Here is a 22,696-nt window from a genome sequence, read left to right on the forward strand (position 1 = left end):
AAAAAAATGACAAATTTTTTAAAATGGTATACTTTCATAATTTCATGGGAGAAAGATACAATATTAACTGTATATACATATTTTTTTAATTTATTTTACCATCAACTGAATATCAAGCACTGTATTTGTTCAGAACAACGAGGAAGCATAAGCTTTTACTGTTTGTGTTATGGAGATTATAAACTAGGGTCAAAAGAATTAAATGAGAACAACATATAATTAAAAGTTAAATTTTGAGATTGAACATGATCAAAGTTCAAAATATGTTAAGTGGGGATTAAAAAAACAGGAGAAGAAATCAGTGCTAATTATAGCAAGTGGCAAACTTTCATGAAGTATTAAATCATCACTTAATAATTTTTACTTAGAGTTAACAGTTTAAAAATTTAAATCCAGGTGAGGTCAGGTGGCCTAGGGGCAAGAAGCTGTACTGCAATCCCAGAGGTGTGTGGTTCAAATCCACTAGAAGCGATGCTGGAGAAGAAGGGACAATCTCCTCCTGTACCAGTCAGATGCGATTTGACGGTACATATACCAAAAAAATAACACATTTTTTTTAAAAAAAGTTTAAATCCAAATAATTTATCACAAGCATATCCATATTTAAAATAACCAAAAATCAAAATCACAAAGTCTAAATTAATGTAATTCTTCTATGCAATAGCCACAGGAAATGGGAAATATAATACCATAATATATAATGTAAAACACATACATAAAATACTAAATTTTTATTTTATGTCTAAAGAACTCTGGTTTTCCCTGTCCAATGTCCCCAGAATACCAAGAAATTAAACTGTAAAAGAAAGCTGTCTAGTTGTGTTAGATGAATTGGACTTAACGACAACAGCTTATCAGAGCATTACTACATAGTCAGAGCACATGGAGTTACAACACTGATTCCATACTGGGTAACGAGCACCCTCTTCTCGTCAGTCTTTTTTAAAGTAGCTGAATTTTATTTAAAGCAGTAAAGTTTTCTTCTCTAATCCAACATTGTAAATATTTTTACTTAGGGGGGAAATATTTTGGTAGAAGAATGTAACTATTAGAATTACATAGACTTTTAAATCTATCACTTAATAGTCAACCAGAAGGCCTTGACAGTAAAGCAGTCATGTCAAAATAATTCTCCATTGCAGTTTGTAATAAAGTCTGTCTAAGTGTCTGTAACATTATATACAAGGCATTAATAATAAAGAATAGTAAAAGTAAGGATGGGCAAGGTCCAATGGTGATTAATTGTATAAAACATAATCCATGATTGTATGAAACACAATGTGAATGAAGAATAGTGTGAAACACAATGTATATAAATTTTGTAAGCAAACCAATTTAAAATAAATAGTAAAAGTCAAAAGGTAATTTTTATAGCATACACTAATTTTTAGAATACTATTATCTAATACTTGAAAACATACTTGGGTTTTTTAAAAAAAAAAAGTTTATTATTTTTGTGTGTGTGTACCATCAAATCAGATCTGACTGGTACGAAATTGTCCCTCCTTCTCCAGCAGAGCATCTGGTGGATTCGAACCTCTTGCCTCTAGGATTGAAGTACAGCTTCTTGCCACTAGGCCACAAGAGCTCGCCATACTTGGTATTTTTTATAATTAATTGATACTTTGTGGCCTAGTGCAAAGAGCTACACTGCCAACCCATAGGCATGCAGTTCCAATCCACCAGCTGACTGTGGCAGAAAGATGGACAATCTCCTCCAGTGATTTACTGCAGCTGAAAGCCTAGAAGTCAGTTCTGAATGGATGGTTCATTAACAACAATACTTGGAAAGGGTTTTTTAATCTTTTTCTTAGATTATTCAAACAGTTTACCTATTTATATTTCAACTCTCAAGATAGCTGCTAAAATACATAAGATTTTGATACAGTTCTCAAATCAGGTCACCGGTAAGGAAGGTGGAAAAATAACTGTTAAAATCATATAATGCCAATAACTTTAATTGCTACTTATCTGAAAGCCCTTTTTCCATATAATAATATAATTCTATTATCATTATGTAAGCCTCCATTTAGAGTATTCATTTAAAACTATAAGGCTATTACTACTAAATAAATTTTATGTTGTAAAACACTTCAAACTTAAGTTCTAACGTAGGTTCAATAACTTTACAGTTGCTTCTAGATTGGACAGTCTTATTCAATATTTTCTTCATCAAAATTCTTCTAATGTGAAAATTTCTAGAATGGAGGAATTGCGCTAAGTTGCAGGGTACAAGGTCAACTAATAAAAATCAATTAAATTTCTATACCCTGCTGTTGTTACACAGCCTTGAGTTGGAAACAACCCTCCAGCAAGTTTTCAGCGGCAGGTAATCACATGTAGGAGACTGTCCATCTTTCTCCCATGGAGCAGTTGGTGGATGTGAACTGCCTGCCTTTGAGCTGGCAGCACCAAAGCTACCAGAGCTGAGAGATCGGAAAAGTAATAATTCCATTTACAGTATTATCCTAGAGAATAAAATACCTAGGTATAACTTTAACCAGAGATGTTAAGGACTACTGCAATAAAAATCATAAAACAATGATACAAAATTTAAGAGTTTAAGAAGAGTTAAATAAATAGGAAAATGTTCCACATTCATACAGTAGAAATTTAATATTGTTAATATGTCAATACCACTCAAAACACTACAGATTAAACACAATCCCAGTGAAATTCCAACAGGCTTCTTTACAGAAATTGACAAGAGTCCTCAGCTTTATTTGGAAGAGCAAGTTTCCAAACAGCGAAAGCAATGCTGGAAAAGCAGCACAAACTAGGAAAACTCATACTCCCTGATTTTAAAGCATAGGTAATGCATCAAGTGTCACGGTGCTAAGCAACAAGTTCAAGGTCTGCATCCACCATGCATTCTGAGGGAGAAAAATGGACAATGTCTCCCCATAAAAATTTACAGACTTGGAAAATCAATACATCACTGTGAATTAGAATTTATTTGTCAGCAGTGAGTATGCATTTTAACAGCACAAATACAGTATCACAACCACCTGGTACTGATGAAACAACAGACATAGTGAGCAACAATAAAACTGAAAGTGTAGTGATAATACCATACATTAATGGTGAACTGGTTTTTAGCAGGCATGCTAAGTTTATTAGATGTAAAAAGAGCGAGCTTCTTCAATAACGTGTACCAGGAAAACGAAATTTTGACACATAGAAAAATTAAAAGCAAAACCATTAAAATTGTAAGTACAGTATAATGACTATTTAATACCGCCCATCTAGCCACAGTGTTTGCAATTCACCCACAGTGACTGTGTTGCTATTGCTATTAGGTATGATCAAGTTAACTATTATTCATAACAATCCTATAAACAACTGAAATGTGCTCTGTCCTGTGCCATCCTCACGATCTCTGATGCTCAAGCCCAACAGTGCCAGTGGCAACCTGTGCTATTCAATGTCAGCAATACAAGCTGAAGTATCTAATGCTTAAGCAATGCAACAGCCATGTCTGCACTAGACTGCTTCTACAGCATGATTTTGTGATGGCTCCAATAGCAGAGTATCCAAATCTAGGGTCCAGCCTTTCAATATGCCTATAAACTACCCAACTTCTTTAAAAATAAAAATAAAAACCCTCTTCTGCTTCAATCTGTAGAATCTGTATCGTACAGCTAAAAACTCTTAACAACACTACTCTTCTAGATTCAATTTACTACTAAATTTAATTCACTACTGACTGTATCATTGAATTAATGCCTTTTCCATACACATATTTCATTATACAGAGGACAAACAAGTTTTCCCTACAAAGATCACATAATGCTCTTAATTACACAGATTTTAATTCTTCTCTAATTATTTCATAAGAGATTTAGCTTTGTAACTGAACTACAAATTCAGTGAAGATTACAATAATTTCAATACCTTCACTATGTCCCATGTTGCCTGATAAGGCTTCACAGATTTTTCTTTTACATTTCCTGGCTTATAGAGATCAGATATACATTACATTGCTTACTCAGTTCTTTTCATTTCAAAAGTTCAAGTAAGGAAGAGCAAGTATGCTACTGTGTACAAATATTGCTTTTTAAAAGGGAAACAAGACAGACTGGAAAGTCCTAGATATTACTGTTTGCTGCTGAATCAACTCTTGACTCATAGACCCCATAGGTGTAGAGTTGAAAGGATCTATAGTTTTTAATTAAGGCTATGACCTTTCAGAAGACTGTCAAGTCTGCTTTCCACAGTGCCTCTAGATGAGTTTGAAATGCCCACCTTTTGACTAGGAGTCAGGCAATTAACTGCTTGTGCTACACAAGGATCACTGTACTGAGTAACAGATATTCATTATAACACTATTTCTTAAACACACTCAAAAAGTTAGCAAAGTATCAAAGAATTTACTTAGGGTACTCTTAAAGACAGGTATTAAAAGGAAAATTGTATTTTTAAACATTTTTCAGAAAATGAACACACAAGCCTTATTTATTATTGGACAAACACACCAACTGAAACAAAAATAAATAATATGCATAAGTTATTAAGTGCCTAACCTATGTCAGTGCTTTATGTGAATTCTCATTAAATCTTTACAATGGTCCTTTGAGATGGATCCCACTGTTTGTCTACTTTTACAGATAAGGAAAAGTGAAGCACAGAGACTGCATAAGCACACATTTCTGGCAAACTGTAGAGCCTGGATTCCAACCCAGATAAAGCAATTCTAGAATCTTTTAACCATACTGTCTCCATACAACAACCGCTGTCAGCAATGCTCAACTACTAGAAGGATTTGATAGCAACGATTTTCCCAGCCCAAACTCTTGGTCACTTCTAACTTTGCATTTCCTAGAAATAACAAAAGGATGGTATCACTCCTTTATCTCTGTCACAGATATTTCCATTGTCCAACTTACTGCATTATATTTTAACAGGATTGTCTAAACTGCAATACACACGTTAAGATATTCAGATACTGGTTAGGGACTCCCAGTTTAAATTCAACTACCAAATAAACTAATACTTTCATGCAAGACAGCATCATTCATTCTAACAGTAGCTGACCACCTTCTATGTGCCAGCACAATAAAAATTCCTTGGTGATTAAAACTAGTACCTAGACTGGGGCATGTCCACAGAAAATGGCAAGCACTGAAATGGAGCCCCTGCCCAAATATTTGACACTCATCTTTTAGGTAACTTCTACAATCAGCTCAAAATTATGAGTCAAGCTGGTTAATCTCTCACTTCGTACATCATGGTACTACAATAAAAATGACCTTCCTTGTTTTCAGTGACGAAAATTGGTCCGTAATAAGCTCACAATCTTTCCCCACCCCTACCCCAATTTCTTCCTACACTCAGCAGGGCAAAATCTGAGTCTGCCTTGACTCTTAGAGGCTCTCAAATGCGTAATACGTTTAACTTGCTACATGATCTCTCACAGTTAGCAATGAAAACTGTGATGGTTAATAAGATACTCTTTACTGGCACCCTCCCTCCACACGGTGCCTAAGGCACATGTCATGGTTTTAACTCTTTTTTTTTCTATATTTTATTAATTTTCATAAACATTTACAGAGATTTTGGGTTTCCATTCATTCATTGTTGCACTATTCTCTCTACCCTCCTCCCAGTTTGTTCTTGTCCAAATGCCACAGTGCTTGTCAAAGCCAGTTCTGATTAATCTTCTTTGTCAGTGTGTCCTTTGCCATTCCCTATCACTCCTCCCTGAGAGAGACTTCACCCTGAGTCATAAGGAAAAGGGGATGGCGTATTCTCTTAGCTACTTCCTGCTGAAAAGGGACGCTGGGGGTTTCAGGGTGAAGATCTTCTCTCACTACTCTAAAGGGCCCCTTTGGCAGTAGGAAACACATAGACTATTATGGAGATTGATTTTGGAATTTAGATGCACTCTTATTGATTGTGCTTGGCCGTACATGTTCATATCCTTGAAGATGTATCATGGGGGTGTTGCAACCTAGAAGACACAAATTTGACTAACAAGTTATAAGTACATGAGTCCAAAAATTATGGAGAAGTAAAAGAAAAGATTCTTTCATTGTTTTACAAACCCTCCCCCAGGTCCCCTCCACCATGTAGCCCTCGCTCTAGTCTCCTGTGATGACAGAAATACCTAGTTATATATCTCTTTTAAACAGTTTTCTCCCTCCTCTGTTTCAGTGCAGTATACATTATTGAACCCATCTTACTCAGTCTCTCCCCAACCCCAAGGACAGTCCCATTCTACAACAGTGGCATCATATAATATTTGTCCTTTTGTGACTGGGATATTTCACTCAGCATAATGTTCTCCAGAGTCAACCATTTTGAATAATATTGCATGAGTTCCTTGTTTTTTAATGCAGCATAGTATTCCATTGTGCGAATATACCACAGCTTCTCTAGCCATTCGTTTGTTGATATGGCTTTAACTCTTACCTTGTCCCTAAAGAGGTTCAAGTAGCTTCTTACAATTCAACCACTAGCACGGGAGACAGAAACACACCCAGAGGCACCTTGGAAGAAAAGAATGGCTGTCTGTGTCTGAAAGGTTCCAGAGCCTTTGAAAACCCTGTGGAATACAATTCTACTCTGCATACACCGGTTTGCCATGAGCTAGAATCAACTCAACAATTAAAAAGGTTAACCAGCCGTGCTACACCAACCACACTAAGTATAACTTCTCAACACCTACATTAAGGCTCTGACACTACAACATCAACAAAAACTGTGTCCATTAGCAAATGCCTTTCACTTTGGAAAAACACTTTCCATCTGCTAAATCAAAGGTCCAAGATTTAAGACATTCATACTAAATGAGACAGGAAACAAAATCAAGCCACGCCATACTTGAAAAACTTTTCTGCGACTCTACCCACTCATGAACTCTCTCCCCACTCTCTTCCATTTCCTACGCGTCAATCTCCTCTCACTATTTCTCCATCTAGCACTTCTGTGTCCCAGTTAGAGCGTTATTGAAATAAAATTCAAATAACAGACAAGTAACTTATTTAAAGTATATGATTCATGGTTTTCAGTATTCCCAGTTGTGCAACTATAACCACAATCAACTTTTATCATTTTCATCACCTGAAAAAGAAACTATGTCCCCAACAGTATTCTTGTTCCATTTTCCTCCAAATTGCTCCTCTCAACCTCCAGTAACTACTAATCTACTTTCTATGAATTTGCCTATACTGCACATCTCATATACAAAAAAAAATTTTTTTTAAATGGCCTTAAGGGAGTTCTGGTTGCCTAGTGATTATAGAATTTAACTGCCAATCCAAAGGCAGGTGGTTCCGATCAAACAGCTGATCCACAGCAGAAATACAGGCAATCTCTTCTTGTGCAATTTATACCATCTTGACAAACTGCTGGATCAGCTATGAGTCGTTTCTAACTCAATGGCAGAGTCTGAGGCGTTCTTTCACTTAGTATGTTTTCAAGGTTCATCTATATTGTAGCATGTATCAGAACTTTATTCCTTTTCATTGTCAAGTAATATTCCATTCTTTGGAAATAATATATTGTATTTATCTGTACATCAGTTAATAGATATTTCAGTTGCTCTCACTTTTCGGTTATTAGGGATAACGCTGCTACAAACATTTAGACACAAGTTCTATTAGACATGTTTTGTCTCAGATAATAATTGGAATTCCTGGGTTACCAGAGAACTCTATAACATTCTTTATTATCCAGATTTCTCCCCTAAAGCCTCAAAACAAAAAAAGTACACTTATCCTACAACCATAATTACCATCAACTTGAGTATCATCAAATTGGAACAGATTTAAACCTGACTCTCCCGTGGGTTTTCAGAGGCTATAAATCATCTGAAAGGCTGCTCATCTCTCTTCAAAGATGGGCTTACTACCCGCTATCAGTGCTCTTTCTCCACTGTAAAAATTACTGGTATATTGGTATTCAAGTACCATAATATTCTTTTTTTTTAAGTCAGATGAATCTTTTATTATTTTGAATTTTTTTTCACCTTGCACATTTCCTCCCTACCCTTCCCCAGCCCTTCCGGCAATATCCTCAAAGCATCTCTTGTTCCAGAGTGTTGTCATACACATAATGCCTAATCATATAATCCTTTCAGACAGTTCTTCTTCTTATCTGTTCTAATCTATCAGTGTTCATTATCTATCTACTCTTCCCTCCTTCTGTCTGCAACCCTTCCCATGTCTGTCCTATTTGATAACAGTGGTATTATACACCACTGTTTTATGACAGATACTTTCATGCAACATAATGTCCTCCAGGCTCCTCCATGTTGTATAATGTTTTACGAGTTCATTGTTTATCAATGCTGCATAATATTCCATTGTCTGACTGTACCACAGTTTTCCTATCCATTTGTTTGTTTATAAGCTCTTGGGTAGCTGATTCTATCTGAATGATGCAGCAAAAAGCACAGGTGTGCATCATTTATTTGAATCAGGGTATATTCTCAGTAGTAGAATTGCTGTGTCAAATGTATTTCTATTTCCAACTTTTTGAGAAAGTGCCAGACTGCTTTCTATAGTGGCTGTACCATTTTATATTCCTACCAGAAGTGACTATGAGTCCCAATCTCTCCACAACCTTGACAGTGTTCCCTGTTTGCTGCCCTGTTGAACTCTGCTACTGTCGCTGGCAAGTACTATAACACTCTTAAATAGACACTTCCCCACCCCCCACACCCCGAATTGGAAAATTCCTAAATTCAGAAAGTTTGGAAGTTGTGTTTCAAATGAAATATGCACATAATGTACACCCCATAAGTTACCATTCTAATTCAGAAAAAATGACCAAAATTTAAGTCTTTAATATACAGCATGATCTTATTTTTTATCCCTGGATTTTAGATATAAAAGAAACCTTATTATTACCATCTAATACAATATCTTTTCTGTAGTTAGAGAATCAAACTTAGTCAATTTTCTAAGTTAGAAAGTTTATTTATGGAGTATATATTATAAGGTGTTATTATTTCATCTAAAACACAACCTTCCAAACATAAAATTTAGGACTTATCAAATTTAGAAGACAAAGTGTCTTAGTATTTGGGCACTGAAATGCCAATAAACTTTATATTAAGAGTTTCTATTCAACTTACAAACTTGTAATTAAAAAAATACTGTAAAATAGTCTACCTGTAGCAAGAACAATGTATATGAGACTGAATTGATAATATCAACTCATAATATTAGATAGGAAACTTAAGAAGCAACAGTTTATGTTAATGGGCTATGAAACAACTCAGAAAAGGCAGGTAAGAACGGCTATGTAACTTGAAGAATATAATCAATGTCACTGAACTGTACACCTAAAAACTTGAACTGTGGTATACTTTGCCAGTGTATACTTTTAACAACAAAATAAAGAAACAACACTGAAAAATTAAATTCCAAACTGACTTCTTAACAAAATATCTAAGATTTAGTACAAATGAAGTTTTTATTTCAATGTATTCTTTCCTTTGGTCATTAAAGTACTATTAATAGAATCAATAATGGCTAAGATAGCATGATGAGATAGGTAGAAACAGAGTGAGCAACAAGAGTGTGCATTCTGCAATCAGATGACTGAGATTCAAATCATGACTTCAGCAGTAACCACATGTATAAACCTGAACAAATTCCTTCACATCTCTTAGTCTTACTTTTCTCAACTATAAAGGGAAGATAACAGTACCTACTACAAAAGTTTGTTATGAGACTTAAGTAAGATAAGAGACATAAAACACTTTGAGCAAAGCAACAAACAGGTGAGTGCTCAATAACTGGTAACATGAGTTTTACAACAGTCTGAACTTGGGTCAAAATACAAGTTGTTGTTGTTATGTGCCATCGAGTGGCTTGCGACTCATAGCAACCCTATGTACAACAGCCCTAAACTCCGCTGTTCTGTGCCAATCGCACCGTCTCTGACACTGCCATCCAAATTATCCCAGTCACTGAATCAATCCACCTCAGAGAGGGCCTTCCCTCCTGCGCTGTCCCTCCACCCTCCCAAGCATGATGTCCCTCTCCAAGGACCGGTCTCTCCTCACAACATGTCCAAAGTATGTTAGACGGAGCCTCAGAATCCTTGCTTCCAAGGAGCCACCCGGTTTAACCCTTTCCAGGACAAATCGGTTTGTTTTCCTAGCCGTCCATGGTAGTCTCAATACTCTTCTCCAGCACCACAGCTCAAAGGCATCAATTCTCCTTCTATCCTCCTTGGTCATTGTCCAACTCTCCGATGCATAACAAGTGATTGCGAAGACCATAGCCTGTATCAAACGCACCTTAGTCTCCAGAGAGACACCATTGCTCTTCAGTACTTTGGAGAGGTCCCTAACAGCAGACTTTCCCATGGCAATGCCCTTTTAATTTCCTGGCTACTGGTGCCAAGAGTGTTGACTGTGGAGCCAAGCAAACTAAAGCTGTGTACAATCTCAATCTCTTCATCATCCATCCTGATGCTGCCAATTAGTCCAGTGGTGAGAATCTTTGTCTTCTTGACATTGAGCCTCAATCCATATTGGAGGCTGCAGTCCTTGACCCTCTGCATCAGGTGCTTCAGGTCCTCTTCAGTTTCAGCAAGCAGGGTTGTATCATCTGCATAACGCAGATTGTTGATAAATCGTCCACCAATCTTGACCCCAAATTTCTTGTCATAGAGCCCAGCCTCCCGGATAATCTGTTCTGCATATAGGCTGAAAAGGTATGGAGATAGGATGCATCCCTGGCGTACGCCCTTCCCAATTTTGAAACATGCAGTGTTCCCTTGCTCTGTTCTGACGACTGCCTCCTGGTTCAAGTATAGGTTTCGCATTAGCACGATCAAGTAATTTATTTTTTAAAAAAATAACAATAATTTTTTAAAAACCACAAACTCTATACTTCTTTACAGTATACCTTTATATGTACCTAAGCAAATGTACAAAATGTTCTCAAAATTATATAGATCAAACTAGTAACAATAGTTCTGGAGCAGAAAAGAAGTTGAGCAATATTCATGTGAATGGAGATTTTCATCTTCTAAAATACATATACATATATTGATATATGTATATGTATATATCTCACCTTATTGCTTGCAGTTTTTATGAGACTATGTCCCCATTATGTAAACACAAGAAAAACAAAAGCCAGTCTTACATTAAATATTAATTTCTGCTTGACTTAAAATAAACTAGTATTTATAAAGGTAAATAAGTCTGAAATATTGATAAGACTTTAATACAATAAGTTTCTAATGTCTTTAAATTTAAAACCTAATCCAAATCATATATTTAGCAAAGGATACAGAACTAATCATCAGAAAGTTTCTATTTTCGTATTTCTATATAAACTGTATTCCTTTTCTATCTGCCAAGTATTCTCTTTAAAGAATAAAAAATTTACATGGTCAAACAAGTTTTTCCAAGGCTGTTTCCTTTGTCTGCATAAACACCTAAATCCAAATCAGCTGACTCCATGCAAGCACGAAAGGATTTTTATCACTAGGAGTAGTACAGGTAACTTAAAAATGCTCGCTGACTTAGAGAAATAATTAACTCAGGTTCTTTTAGTCTTTAAAAGGCAATCATATGACAGCATTTTACTTATGCACTCAGAAATAGCTCAGAATACCTATCAAGTGAGCAAAAGGAAGGTATTTTATAACTGTTCAGAAAATTTTTTAGTTCATGAAGTTCAGAGCAAATGGTTTTTATTTCAGGGCAGGGGGAAAAAAATCTAGATTCATGTTTCAACCCCCCTTAGTTACTATAAATATGACCGTGTGCAAATCTAAACATCAAATATTTTGGATAAAGAGAGTCAACCTGTAACTCCATTACTTATCTCCAGAGTGTCATTTTTAAAGCATGGTAAATAGTATAAAATCCTTTTTTAAAAGTACTACTTTGCTATATTGAATGACTCAAAATTAATGTTACCAATCACAAAATTTCCCACAAATCCAGAATACAAATTTTCAATACATAGTGATTTGTATACAAGGGCCACATATTGATAATTCAATTCATAATCTCAAATTGGTTCCTAATTAGAATGGCCTTCTGCCCTTTGACCCACCTAAATCGGGAAAAATACAATCTACTCCATTGTTCTATTTCACTCATTCAAACATTTATAGTAACTAATCCCTTGTTCTCAAGGGCTCACCTCAGGCCAAGCTATTGTATACTTGCATCATAGTTATTTCATTGTCTATGTCCTATAATGGAATTACGTTCAAAGTTAGGAGTATAGAGGAAAACAGAATTAATCCTTCAGTTTGTGGGCGTTAAAGAAGGCCTCTCATTGGAACTGGGCCTCAAGTGAAAAAGCGGAAAGGTCACTCTGAAAGACACCACAGCAAAAAAGGCATTTGTTCCAGGAACAGTGAGTACCATCATGTAGCTAGTACACAGAGTTTGAGGGCAAAGGAAAAAGAGTAATCGAAGACAGGGATGAGTGTGGGAGGGAGAGGAAAAGGAAAGGTTTTTTTAAAGGAATTATAAGGGAGTTCTGGTGGCACAGTGAGTAGAGTTGTACCACTAATCTAAAGGTAGCGCCCCTTCACATGGTTCGAACCCATCAGCCTCTTTGTGAGACAAAGATGGGGGCAATCACCTCGAGTGCAACGATTTACAGCCTCCAAAAACCCACTGGAGGGTCCTCTATAAATTGGTTCTGACTCCACAGCAATGACTCTGACTGTGCTACCTCATGCCAAAATTAATGGAGTAACAACAAGAAATTTTGTACAAGAGTACCAACTGTGTAAATTATTCTACCACAGGAAGAACCCATACCCAATGCTGTCAAGTGGGTTCCAAGTCATAGCAAGTCTTCCAAGGCAGGAATTCATTATGGGTGGAGCCCGTTCATCCTTCTACAGAGCAAGTGTATTAAAAATACCGATCTTTCAGTTAGCAATCCAATCCATTACACACCAGGCTCCAATAAACTGCTCAAATGGCAGCCAAAGCAGCACCGGCAAGACAGTCAAGTTCATAAAACTTTTCTGCAGCCTCAAGCCAGTATCTTTCTTCATTCAAATAAGTATCAAACATTAAGTGAGAACTTCTCTCATAACCCTTTCATTTAAAGCTCTAAATGACAGCCTATTTCTCAAAGAGAATAGAAACTAAGCTTTAACATAAATATCACTTAAGAAACCAAATAATTCATGCAACAATAAACAAAGCCAGGGAGCTCTGGTGGCCTAGTGGCAAGAAGCTTCACTGCAATCCCAGAGGTATGAGGTTCAAATCCACCAGATGCTCTGCTGGAAAAAGGAGGGACAATCTCCTTCTGTACCTGTCAGATCTGGTTTGACAGTACCCACATAATAAATAATAATAAAAATAAAATGAAATAAACAAAGTCACTGTTGTGTAAAAAAAAAGAAACCAAATAGAAGCCTGAGGAGTTTAAAAAGTTAATTTAACTTAAAGAATAAAGGCAAATAACAGAAAAAATGCTGTAACTTGAAATAAAAGTTGAAACATTTCTTTTATCACAAAAAAAACACCCCACAACAGAGAATGGAGTCAAGTGCTGTGTATATACAACCTAATCTTCTGATCATACTAAACCATCGTAAAACATTCTCATTGCAAATATTTGTCATCAAGTTGATTCTTGATTCCTGGGCCCAGGTCCCGAGAAAACTGCCCCATAGGCTTTCTGAGGCGAAGAGCTTTCAAAAGCAACAGAGTAGGCCTGCCCTATAAGGTAACTCTTGAAGTTTTGGGACCACCAACCTTATGGCTAGTAAAGACTTAACCATTTGTGCCAATCAGAGTTGACATCTGCATCAAATAAATGACTTTCTTACAAAAACCTGCACCTCTTAATGAACTTTCTACTTCTGACAACAATAAAAATCAGGTATCTGCTAAAACAAAGACACAAAAAAAATTAATCAAAATATGATCTGTCATTCTCCCTAAAGCTGAGGCCTGATCTTTGTTGTCATGGCAAGATACTGACAGAATAGGAAAGATACAGTCTCAGCTGCCAAATTCTGCCTTTTGCTTCTTTGCCATGACCTTGGAACATATCACTCATGTCTCTATGCCACTGCTTGAACAATTCCTCCCACCCGAAGCTCTTTCCTGACTGATTCTATCTACATGCTGTTCTTTTATCAAAATCTTAAACTGTATCCACAGTTTCTCCACAAGAGAAGGATAGACATTTTCCTGTGTGATTTACTATCTCTGAAAACTGCTGGAGGGTCAGCCATGGGTCAGTTCCAAATTGATGGCATAAAACAACAATATATTGTATCTTGAGCTCTGGTGGCTTAGTGGTAAGGAATTGTGCTGCCAACCCAAAGATACAAAGTTTGAATGCACCAGCTACTCCGTGGGGAAAAGATGGGCAACCAACTCCTTTTCAATTTACTGCCTCTGAAAACTTGCTGGAAGGTTAGCTATGGGTCAGTTCCAACTTGATGGTACATAACAACAACAAACTGAATCTTACCCATGAAACCTTTTCTAACATCTCTAGGCCATGAAGATTCTCTCTTTGCTGAATTTCTAATAGATAAATGACAAACTTGTCTTCATTTACTTTTTGCCATTTATTTTCATCTCGACCGAATGCCTGGTCTATGGTCTGACAAACACCCCATCTAATCTGTTACAAGGTCTTGGAATAAGTAGCAGGATAGATAAATGGTTTTAGATTTGAGAGTCAAGAGAATATCTTGGTTCAAATTCTAGCTCTACTATTTATTGGCTGTGTGAATTTTGGCAAACTACCCTAATCTTTGTGTTCCAATTCCTGATAAATTCTATGATTGCCATCAAGGCAGAACTGGCTCAGAGGTGAGCCCCCGGCTGGTTTTTGAGGTTGTAAATCATGCGAGAAGAGACTGTCCATCTTTCTCCTGCAAAGCCGCAGGTAGAAGCAAACTGCCAGAGGCACGCTTTCGGGTCATAACAACTCACTATGGAGTATGCCACCAGGAGCTTCTTCCTCTTTAAAGTTAACACAGGCAAAGCATCTGCCTCATTTACTTAAGGATTAAATAAAATTAACATGCCAAGTGCTAAAAACAGGGCAAGGTACACTGTTGTTAGTGTTGGTTAGATTCAACCACTTTTCCTTGTTCCATTCCACTCAATATGCTACTGTATCACTCTTATCTTAAATGGTGATGTGAGGATGTTCAGTATCCTGCTGGACCTTTCAGAAGCCAGAGGTTCATGTCCTTGGCTTGGTAATCAGGACATTCCAGAATCTGGCAGCACACTCTCTTCTCAGTTTCATTTATTCAACAACTACTTTACACAAAAAAGGAGGAAACACACAGGAAGCAGATTTATTTTCCTCTGAGTCTGATAATTACAAAGACAAGGCCTAAATCATCTCACAAAATAGATGTTCTCCTATAGCTACTAACCTATCCAACCAAAGTTGTTTCAATAGCAAGTGAAGAGGTCAAGCTTATTTAAAATAATCTGCTTTTGCCAGTTTTATCTCACCCTCATCAACTTCTAGAATGCTCCTGAAAAAGAGAGTAACACTTTGCCTCACATACTTTAGGCACGTTAGTAGGAAGGGTCAGTTCCTGGAGGGGGACACCATGCTTGGTAAAGTAGAGAGAGGGTCACTGAAAAAGAGGAAGATTCCCAATCAGATGAAATGACACAGTGGCTGCAACAAGGTGTTCAAACACAGCAACAATTATGAGGATGATGAAGGACCAAGAATTGGATCATTCAATTAGGCATAGGTCACCATGAGCTGAAACCAAATCATTAGCATATAACATATCCTTAAGAAGATTATTTGGGAATTATTATTACTCTGATTTGTGACAAACCTATCATCCTCCAACACCATTGATTTAAACACCAAAATGTTATTGTTGTCAGGTGCCAAAAGATTTGAACCCTGTGCCATCCTCACACTTCCTGACATGTTAGAGCCCACTGTGGTGGTTACCATGTCAATCTACCTGGTTGAGGGTCTTCCTTTCCTTCGCTGATCCTCTACCTTTCTGAGCATCCTGTCTCTCTCCAAGGAATAGCATCTCCTAGCAACATGGCCTAAGCCTCATCATCTCTGTCTCCAGAAAGCACTCCAGCTGCACCCCCTCTAAGATATATTTGTTCGTTCTCTCAGCCATTTAGTGCTCTTCACCAACACCACAGCTCAAAGGCATCAATTACTCTTCTGTCATCCTTATTCACCGTTCAGCTCTCAGATGCATAGCAAGTGATCAGAAAGACTATAGCCTGAATTAAACACACCTTAGTCCTCAAACTGGTATCATTACACTTCTATACTATGGCCCTCGTGCCTGGTGTGAAGACTGATTTGCTATTAGTTTTTTGAAATAATATGTTCTATTAATTTAGCATCAGAGAGTTGGAAAATGACTAGGGAGGATAGAAGGAGAATTGACACCTTTGAGCCGTGGTGCTGGAGAAGAGTACTGAATGTACCATGGACTGCCAAGAAAACAAATAGATTCATCCTAGAGAGGGTTAAACCAGGCTGCTCCTTGGAGGCAAGGATTCTGGGGCTTCGCCTGACATACTTTGGACATGTAAGGAGAGACAGGTCTTTGGAGAGGGACATCATGCTGGGCAGAGTGGAGGGACAGTGCAGGAGGGGAAGACCCTCTATGAGGGTCTAAGCTGCTACTCAAAATGTCAGTAGTTCAAACTTACCAGCCACTATGTAGGCGAGAAATACATCAGAAAACCAAACTCATTTCTAACTCAGTCAAGTTAGAACCAGTGGGGCTTCTGCAGCTGTAAATCGCATGGCAGTAGATTGTCTATCGTTCTCCTGGCAGATTCACCACCAGAAAGGCATAAGTTGTAGGTCAGCAACAAGACAACCTACAGACTAATCCATCAGAGCCCCCCTGAGACATGTGTAGCAGTCTATTTGGTCTATCTATTTAGTCTATGTAGACTAACACACAAAGTCTCACTGCCAAACCTAGTCAGGCTCATCAGGCTTCTCGTCATCTCCATCGGGTTTCTGAGGCTGTAAATCTTTAGGAGGCTGTCCATCTATCTCCCTGGAGCAGTTTAGGGGATTTGAGCTACCAACCTTTTGGTAAGCCACCAGGGCACATGCAATTGAGCCTCCTGGGTTTAAATTCAGTTGTGTTTTGTTACAGTAAATTGGAAAGAGCTTCTGAGATGATTTCCACTCCCTTCTCCCCAGGTATCTGGCCTTCAATAAGAGCCAGCAGGGAAGCATACTAAGTTATTTGTAAGATTATCTCAATGTTCAAAACAATAATAAGTACTATTACTACCAGATGGGAAAACTAACACAAAGAAGTTTTTTTAAAAAATGCCTGCAGTGATACTTACAGGAGGGCCATAAATGTTACATAAAGAAATTTGTGAAGAATATATATTAACCCAAAAACTTTTGGTTAATATAATATTTTCTTATGATAATTAAGATTATTAGACAGAATTAGAGCAGTAATCTTCAAACTGGAAAATTCACACAAAAATAACAGTAACTATTTGACCAAACTGTCTTCTTGGGAACTGGGTACCTCATACTATCTGGTATGTACCAGATGCTTAATAAAAACCTACTGTATAATCAAATCTAAATTTTAAATTGTTAACTCCTGAAAATAATCACTTGGTAAGAACTGACTAGTCATTTGTTTTCATTTGACTGGATGATACAATAACCAATCATTACACCTACACTTAAAGAATATTCTTGTATCCTGAGTCAAATTTGGAGAAAATGGCAGAAATAAACAAAATGCATCTTTTAAAGGTAAGTTCTAGTAACAAATTTCATTCAAAACATTCATTAACAGGGGAGCTCTGGTGGCCTAGTGGCAAGGAGCTGCAACTACAATACCAGAGGCGCAGGGTTCAAATCCACCAGATGCTCTGCCGGGGAAGGAGGGGCAGTCTCCTCCTGTACCAGTCAGATCTGATTTGATGGTATACTCACACAAAAATAATAAAATAAAAATTTAAAAAAAAAAACAAAACCCACATTCATTAATGTGTCTTCTCAATTAACATGCTAAACACACACTTCATATATGCTTAATCATCTCAAAATAAGCTAATGTGACAGTCCCTGGTGGGCTAATAGCAAGAAGCTGTGCTACAATCCAAAAGGCACGAGGTTTGACTCCACCAGTTGCTCTGTAGAAGGGTGGGCAATCGGCAATTATCTACCTCTGAAAACCGTCTGGAGGGTAAGCTATGGGTTGGTTATGACTCAATGGTAAAGAACAACAAAATAAGCTAATGTGAGGGTGTTAGTATACCTTTCATGTTATTCCTAGTTCTCAAATAAGTAAAAGGAGAAATTAGAGTTTCTTTTGAGTGCTGAATCAAATTAAAGATAAAAAAAAAATAAAGTTCATTTGCAAAGAATTCACTGTGAACAAACCTATGACTTTACTAGCTGCCCAGGGGCACAAAAAAAGTAAACGTTAGTTAGGGCACAAGTGCCCTGACCTCTGAGTTAAACTGCTTGAAAGGATTCTGGGTAATTTATGAAGTCTCCGAGGCACCAAAATTTTAGCTTTCAGAAAGAAAAAAAAATTTGTTCTACAGGTAAATGAGCATCTGGTGTTCTACCAGAAAAATTAACATACTTTTCAGTTCTCGTCCTACACACAGAGCAGGGTACAGGTATTATGCAAGCACAGAGCACTTTGGTAATCTTTTCCTTTTTCCTTTAAAGATAATTTATATAACTCCACACTTCAGTAACTGCAGAAATATGCTTTCTCTCATCCCTTTACGGTTTAGGTCTCTTTCAAAACACTCCTCCTGAAGACTTAAATTCTTCTTTTTAAGAAAGAAATCGTTTTAACTCGGGGGAAAAAATGGGGCAAAAAGTCAAGATGAAACCTGAGATACTCATATTAATCTTACATAACTTATTTTAAGTTGGAACTTAGCTCAGTAGCTCATTTGAAACATCAAGTTCAAGCATAAAATTAAGCTCTAATACAGTACACACACAAAACTTGTGAGTCTTAAAACTTTTCTTTGTATTCTTAAGATATAAACATCAAGCATATAGTAAATTTGAGAGCTAACATAAAAGACGAATATAGCTACACTTAAGTGAAGACTGCTGAATTTATTCCATTTACAACTAGGTAATGTGCTGAGAGACCTGGACATAATTTCAGAAAAGAAATTAATTTCCTGACTTTTAAATATCACCTTTGTAAATTACTTTTAAGGAACTTTTTTTATAAAAGTGCTTATGTTTGCACAACTTGTAAACAAAACCCCTGAAAAGTCAACACTTCTTTATACTTAATTAGCTTTGATTGCTGCAAATTACTGTCAGGGGCATATATGTATCAAGTCTTTCCAAAAAGTCAGTTTGTTTACTCAACCAATTGCCCTTACTAGAAAGGCCCTGATCAGAACTCTACTAAAAGCTATGTGCTAAGTACACAGCATGAGGGAGACATTTGAGCTCTGGAGAAATACTGGCCCCAGATTCCCTGCATTGCTCTGGGAGCTGCTCCCTGCTTCATCAAGCACTGAACTGCAAATGCACCTTTCTAAAAAGAGAGAAAAGTGAGATGCCAAGTTTCACTGTCTAGTTTTCCGGCTTGAATTAAGGTTTGGGATTTCACTGGGAAAGACCATGCCATCAAGCTGCCGTCGCCCTCCGGGGGGCATTTAATTACAATACCTTCTCTCTTTTCCATTCAACCACTTCTATTACATTTCCACTAGAACTAGACACACACACACACACACACACACACACACACACACACACAGCAGATTCCTCGCCCCTGCTCTAAGTCCTTGGGGTGCAACCCTGGGATCCTGCACACATTCTAACACCTGTCAAAGGGAAATGGAAAGTCCATCGTCAGACACCACGGTGACATTACCTTGCCCGTCTTGTGATCGAACCAGACGAGAGCATGGTTCCGGGACAGCACTTTGCAGTCAAAGGTGGCGTTATTCTGCGCTGGCCGACAGCGGGCCACCGAGCGGCCGATTTTGATGGGCTCGTCCAGGTAGACATGTCGCTCCTGAAACGGGTGCGAGTTCGGGCGGCAAGTGAAGATGGCCAAGGCTGACGGCATCGAGGACAGACAGGAGGGGTGTTCTCTCCAAACAGGGACAAGAGAGGACTTCCTCCAGATCTCGAGTGCCCTTCACCAGCCGATGGCCCTAGCCCCCCCAAAATTTGAAATTAAAGCCAAATGTGCATGGTCTACACATAACCAGCGAGCATCAACAACTCTTCACTCGGGCGCGGGGGCAAGGCGGCGCACAAGCCCCATCACCTCGTCCAACAGCCCGCAGCGCCCCAATCACCGCCAGCCGACTGGCCGCTCTCCGTCCACCGCCTGCTCTGCGGAGAGACGGCTCGCACATCGGACAGCTCCGGCCCAGAAAACTCCTGCAGGACAGCTGGGGGACCGGGCTCCGAGCAGATGAGTCACGCAGCCCCGAGCCTCGGCTTCCGTGCGGGATGGCCGCCGCTCCGGCCCCTCGGTGGCGGAAGCGGGGCGGCACTGCAGCATCCAGCGAGGGGTCGCTTCGGGGCGGCCGGGGTCCGGGGTCGCCGGGCAGCTGCGGGCAGCCGCTGGCCGCCTCCGTCGCGGCGAGGACGAGGGACGCCGCGGGGTCTAGGCAGCCGGCGGGACGCTGTGCATGGCCCGGCTCCTGGAGGCCGCCCGGGGAGGGGTGCGGGGTCCCCGGCCTGGCGCGAGCCGGGGCGGCAGCGGGCGGGCCAGGCGTCCCCGCGACCAGGCACCGAACGGGCTCCGCAGGCCGGCGCGGACGGAGCGAGCGAGGGGCGAGCCCGCGGAGACGACGGGGTCCCGGCCGACGGGAAGTTGGTCCCGGGGTGTCGGGCCGCCTCCCCTCAGGGTCGCCGCCGCGAGGGTCGCATCGCAGGGCCGGCAGCCGCAGCTCCCGGCGGGAGAGGTGGGGGAGGGAGCTGGCCCGGGGCTGGGGGAGAGGCCTGGAGGCCCCAGGCGGAGTCGGCCGCCGCCTGCACCACGCGGGGCCCGGGCGGCACGCTCAGGCTGCACCCGATGAGGCAGGAAACTTTCCGACCTGGTGGAGGAAATATCAAAACAAACGGCCGTCAGGCGCCGGTGCCGCCTGCCTTCGCCTTCGCCCCGCTCAGTCCGCCGCTCGCCGGCCCCCGCGGCAGCCCGCCACCTCCGCCGGCCTTGCCGTCGACCAGCTGCGGGAGTTCAGAGCCCGGACGCCAGCACCGGTGCTGCCTCCCTCGCCGCCGCTGCCGCCGCCTCAGCTTACCTTGCCAGCGCCGGCCGCCATAGTGACTCTGACTGAAATCTACACGGTGCACCACCGCGGGAGCGCGCACCCTGCAAGAGCCCTCCTACCCCATCTCCCGCGCCGTAGTCAGGGGATATCACGTGAGCGACGCCGAGGCAGCCATGTTGGTCGAGGGCAAAAAGAGGGCAACTTATTTTTAACACGCCGACGGGCACCATCTTGGTTATGGGCTGAAAGCTTCAGATCGCAGGACAACTTTGACGACCATTCTTGTTAAGGGCAAGCGAGAATTTAAGGGGAGGAGGTTGTTTAAACAAAACATGCCACCGTTCTGATCTACCTTTTTAGTAAAAAGGGACAAACTTTTACGAAATCTGACTTACTCTAATTTTAGTTAAAAACACTACTAATGAAAGAATACAGACTTATCCAAACGAGATGTCATAAGCCGCCATCTCAACTGTGGGCAACACAGGTTTCCTACATTCCCCACCTCCTAATTTGTGAGCTGCCAAAGTCCCATAAGTCTCAGAATTTGTGCACCTAAGAACAGAAGGAGGTGGGGGTGGAGGGAGAAATATATTTTCCAGTGACTAAGTTATTGGTCTTGCAAAACTGGTCATGTGTTCAATTGAGAAGTTTCAATAGATTCAACACTGGAAGAACTCACATGTCTCTATCAAGAATTTTGGAATAAAACTCCCTGGCCAACAAACTGAAAGATATTTAAATAATACCATTAATATCATATAGAAGTAAAACTATGATGACTATAATTTTTAAATGATTGCTTCAGTGACTCAAAATGGCACTGCCAGAAATTGAAATTGGGTTCAGAAGAGGAGGTAGAAAAAAAGTGATACTAATCCAATTGCAAAATGGGCACAGGATATGAACAGACACTTCACCAAAGAAGACATGCAGATGGCCAACAAGCACATGAAGACATGTTCAAAATCCCTAACTCTAAAAGAGATGCAAATCAAAACAACTATGAGATACTATCTCACCCCAGTCAGAATTGCAAAATTTAACAGAACAACAAGCAACAAATGCTGGCGAGGTTGTGGAGAAACCGGAACTCTTATTCACTGTTGGTGGGAATGTAAAATGGTGCAACTGTTGTGGAAAGCGGTGTGGCACTTTTTCAAAAAGTTGCAAATAGAGATACCATTTGACCCTGCAATCCCATTACTGGGACTATACCCCAGAGAGACCATAACTGCCATTCAAGCAGATATATGCACACCCATGTTTATCGTAGCTTTGTTTATAATAGCAAAGAATCGGAAGCAACCTAAGTGCCCATCAAAAAATGAATGGATAGAGAAGCCCTGGTATATTCACACAATGGAATGCTACACCGCATTTAAAACCAAGAAACTCGTGCAATATTATTCAAAATGGGTGACCCTCAAGGACATTATGCTGAGTGAAATATCTCAGTCACCAAGGGACAAATACTGCATGGTGCCACTGTTGTAGAATGGG

At 39.6% G+C, this 22,696-nt stretch overlaps 1 protein-coding gene across 3 annotated transcripts in view; it reads right to left on the reverse strand.

Moving 5' to 3' along the window:
* The window catches only part of SLMAP (sarcolemma associated protein), a 183,965-nt gene extending 163,724 nt beyond the window's left edge, over nucleotides 1-20,241 (reverse strand). For 2 of the 3 annotated variants that reach the window (XM_006892207.1, XM_006892205.1), the window contains exon 1: nucleotides 19,837-20,132. In XM_006892207.1, the coding sequence (XP_006892269.1) occupies nucleotides 19,837-20,034 (198 nt within the window). In that variant the 5' untranslated portion in view covers nucleotides 20,035-20,132. Of the gene's footprint in view, nucleotides 1-19,836 lie in introns of all 3 variants that reach the window. The other variant, XM_006892206.1, reaches the window with a different exon arrangement.
* Nucleotides 20,242-22,696: the final 2,455 nt, after the last annotated feature.

The sequence above is a fragment of the Elephantulus edwardii genome, unplaced genomic scaffold (genome assembly GCF_000299155.1).
Source record: "Elephantulus edwardii isolate Elephantulus edwardi_28Jun2011 unplaced genomic scaffold, EleEdw1.0 scaffold00113, whole genome shotgun sequence".
Lineage (NCBI taxonomy): Eukaryota > Metazoa > Chordata > Mammalia > Macroscelidea > Macroscelididae > Elephantulus > Elephantulus edwardii.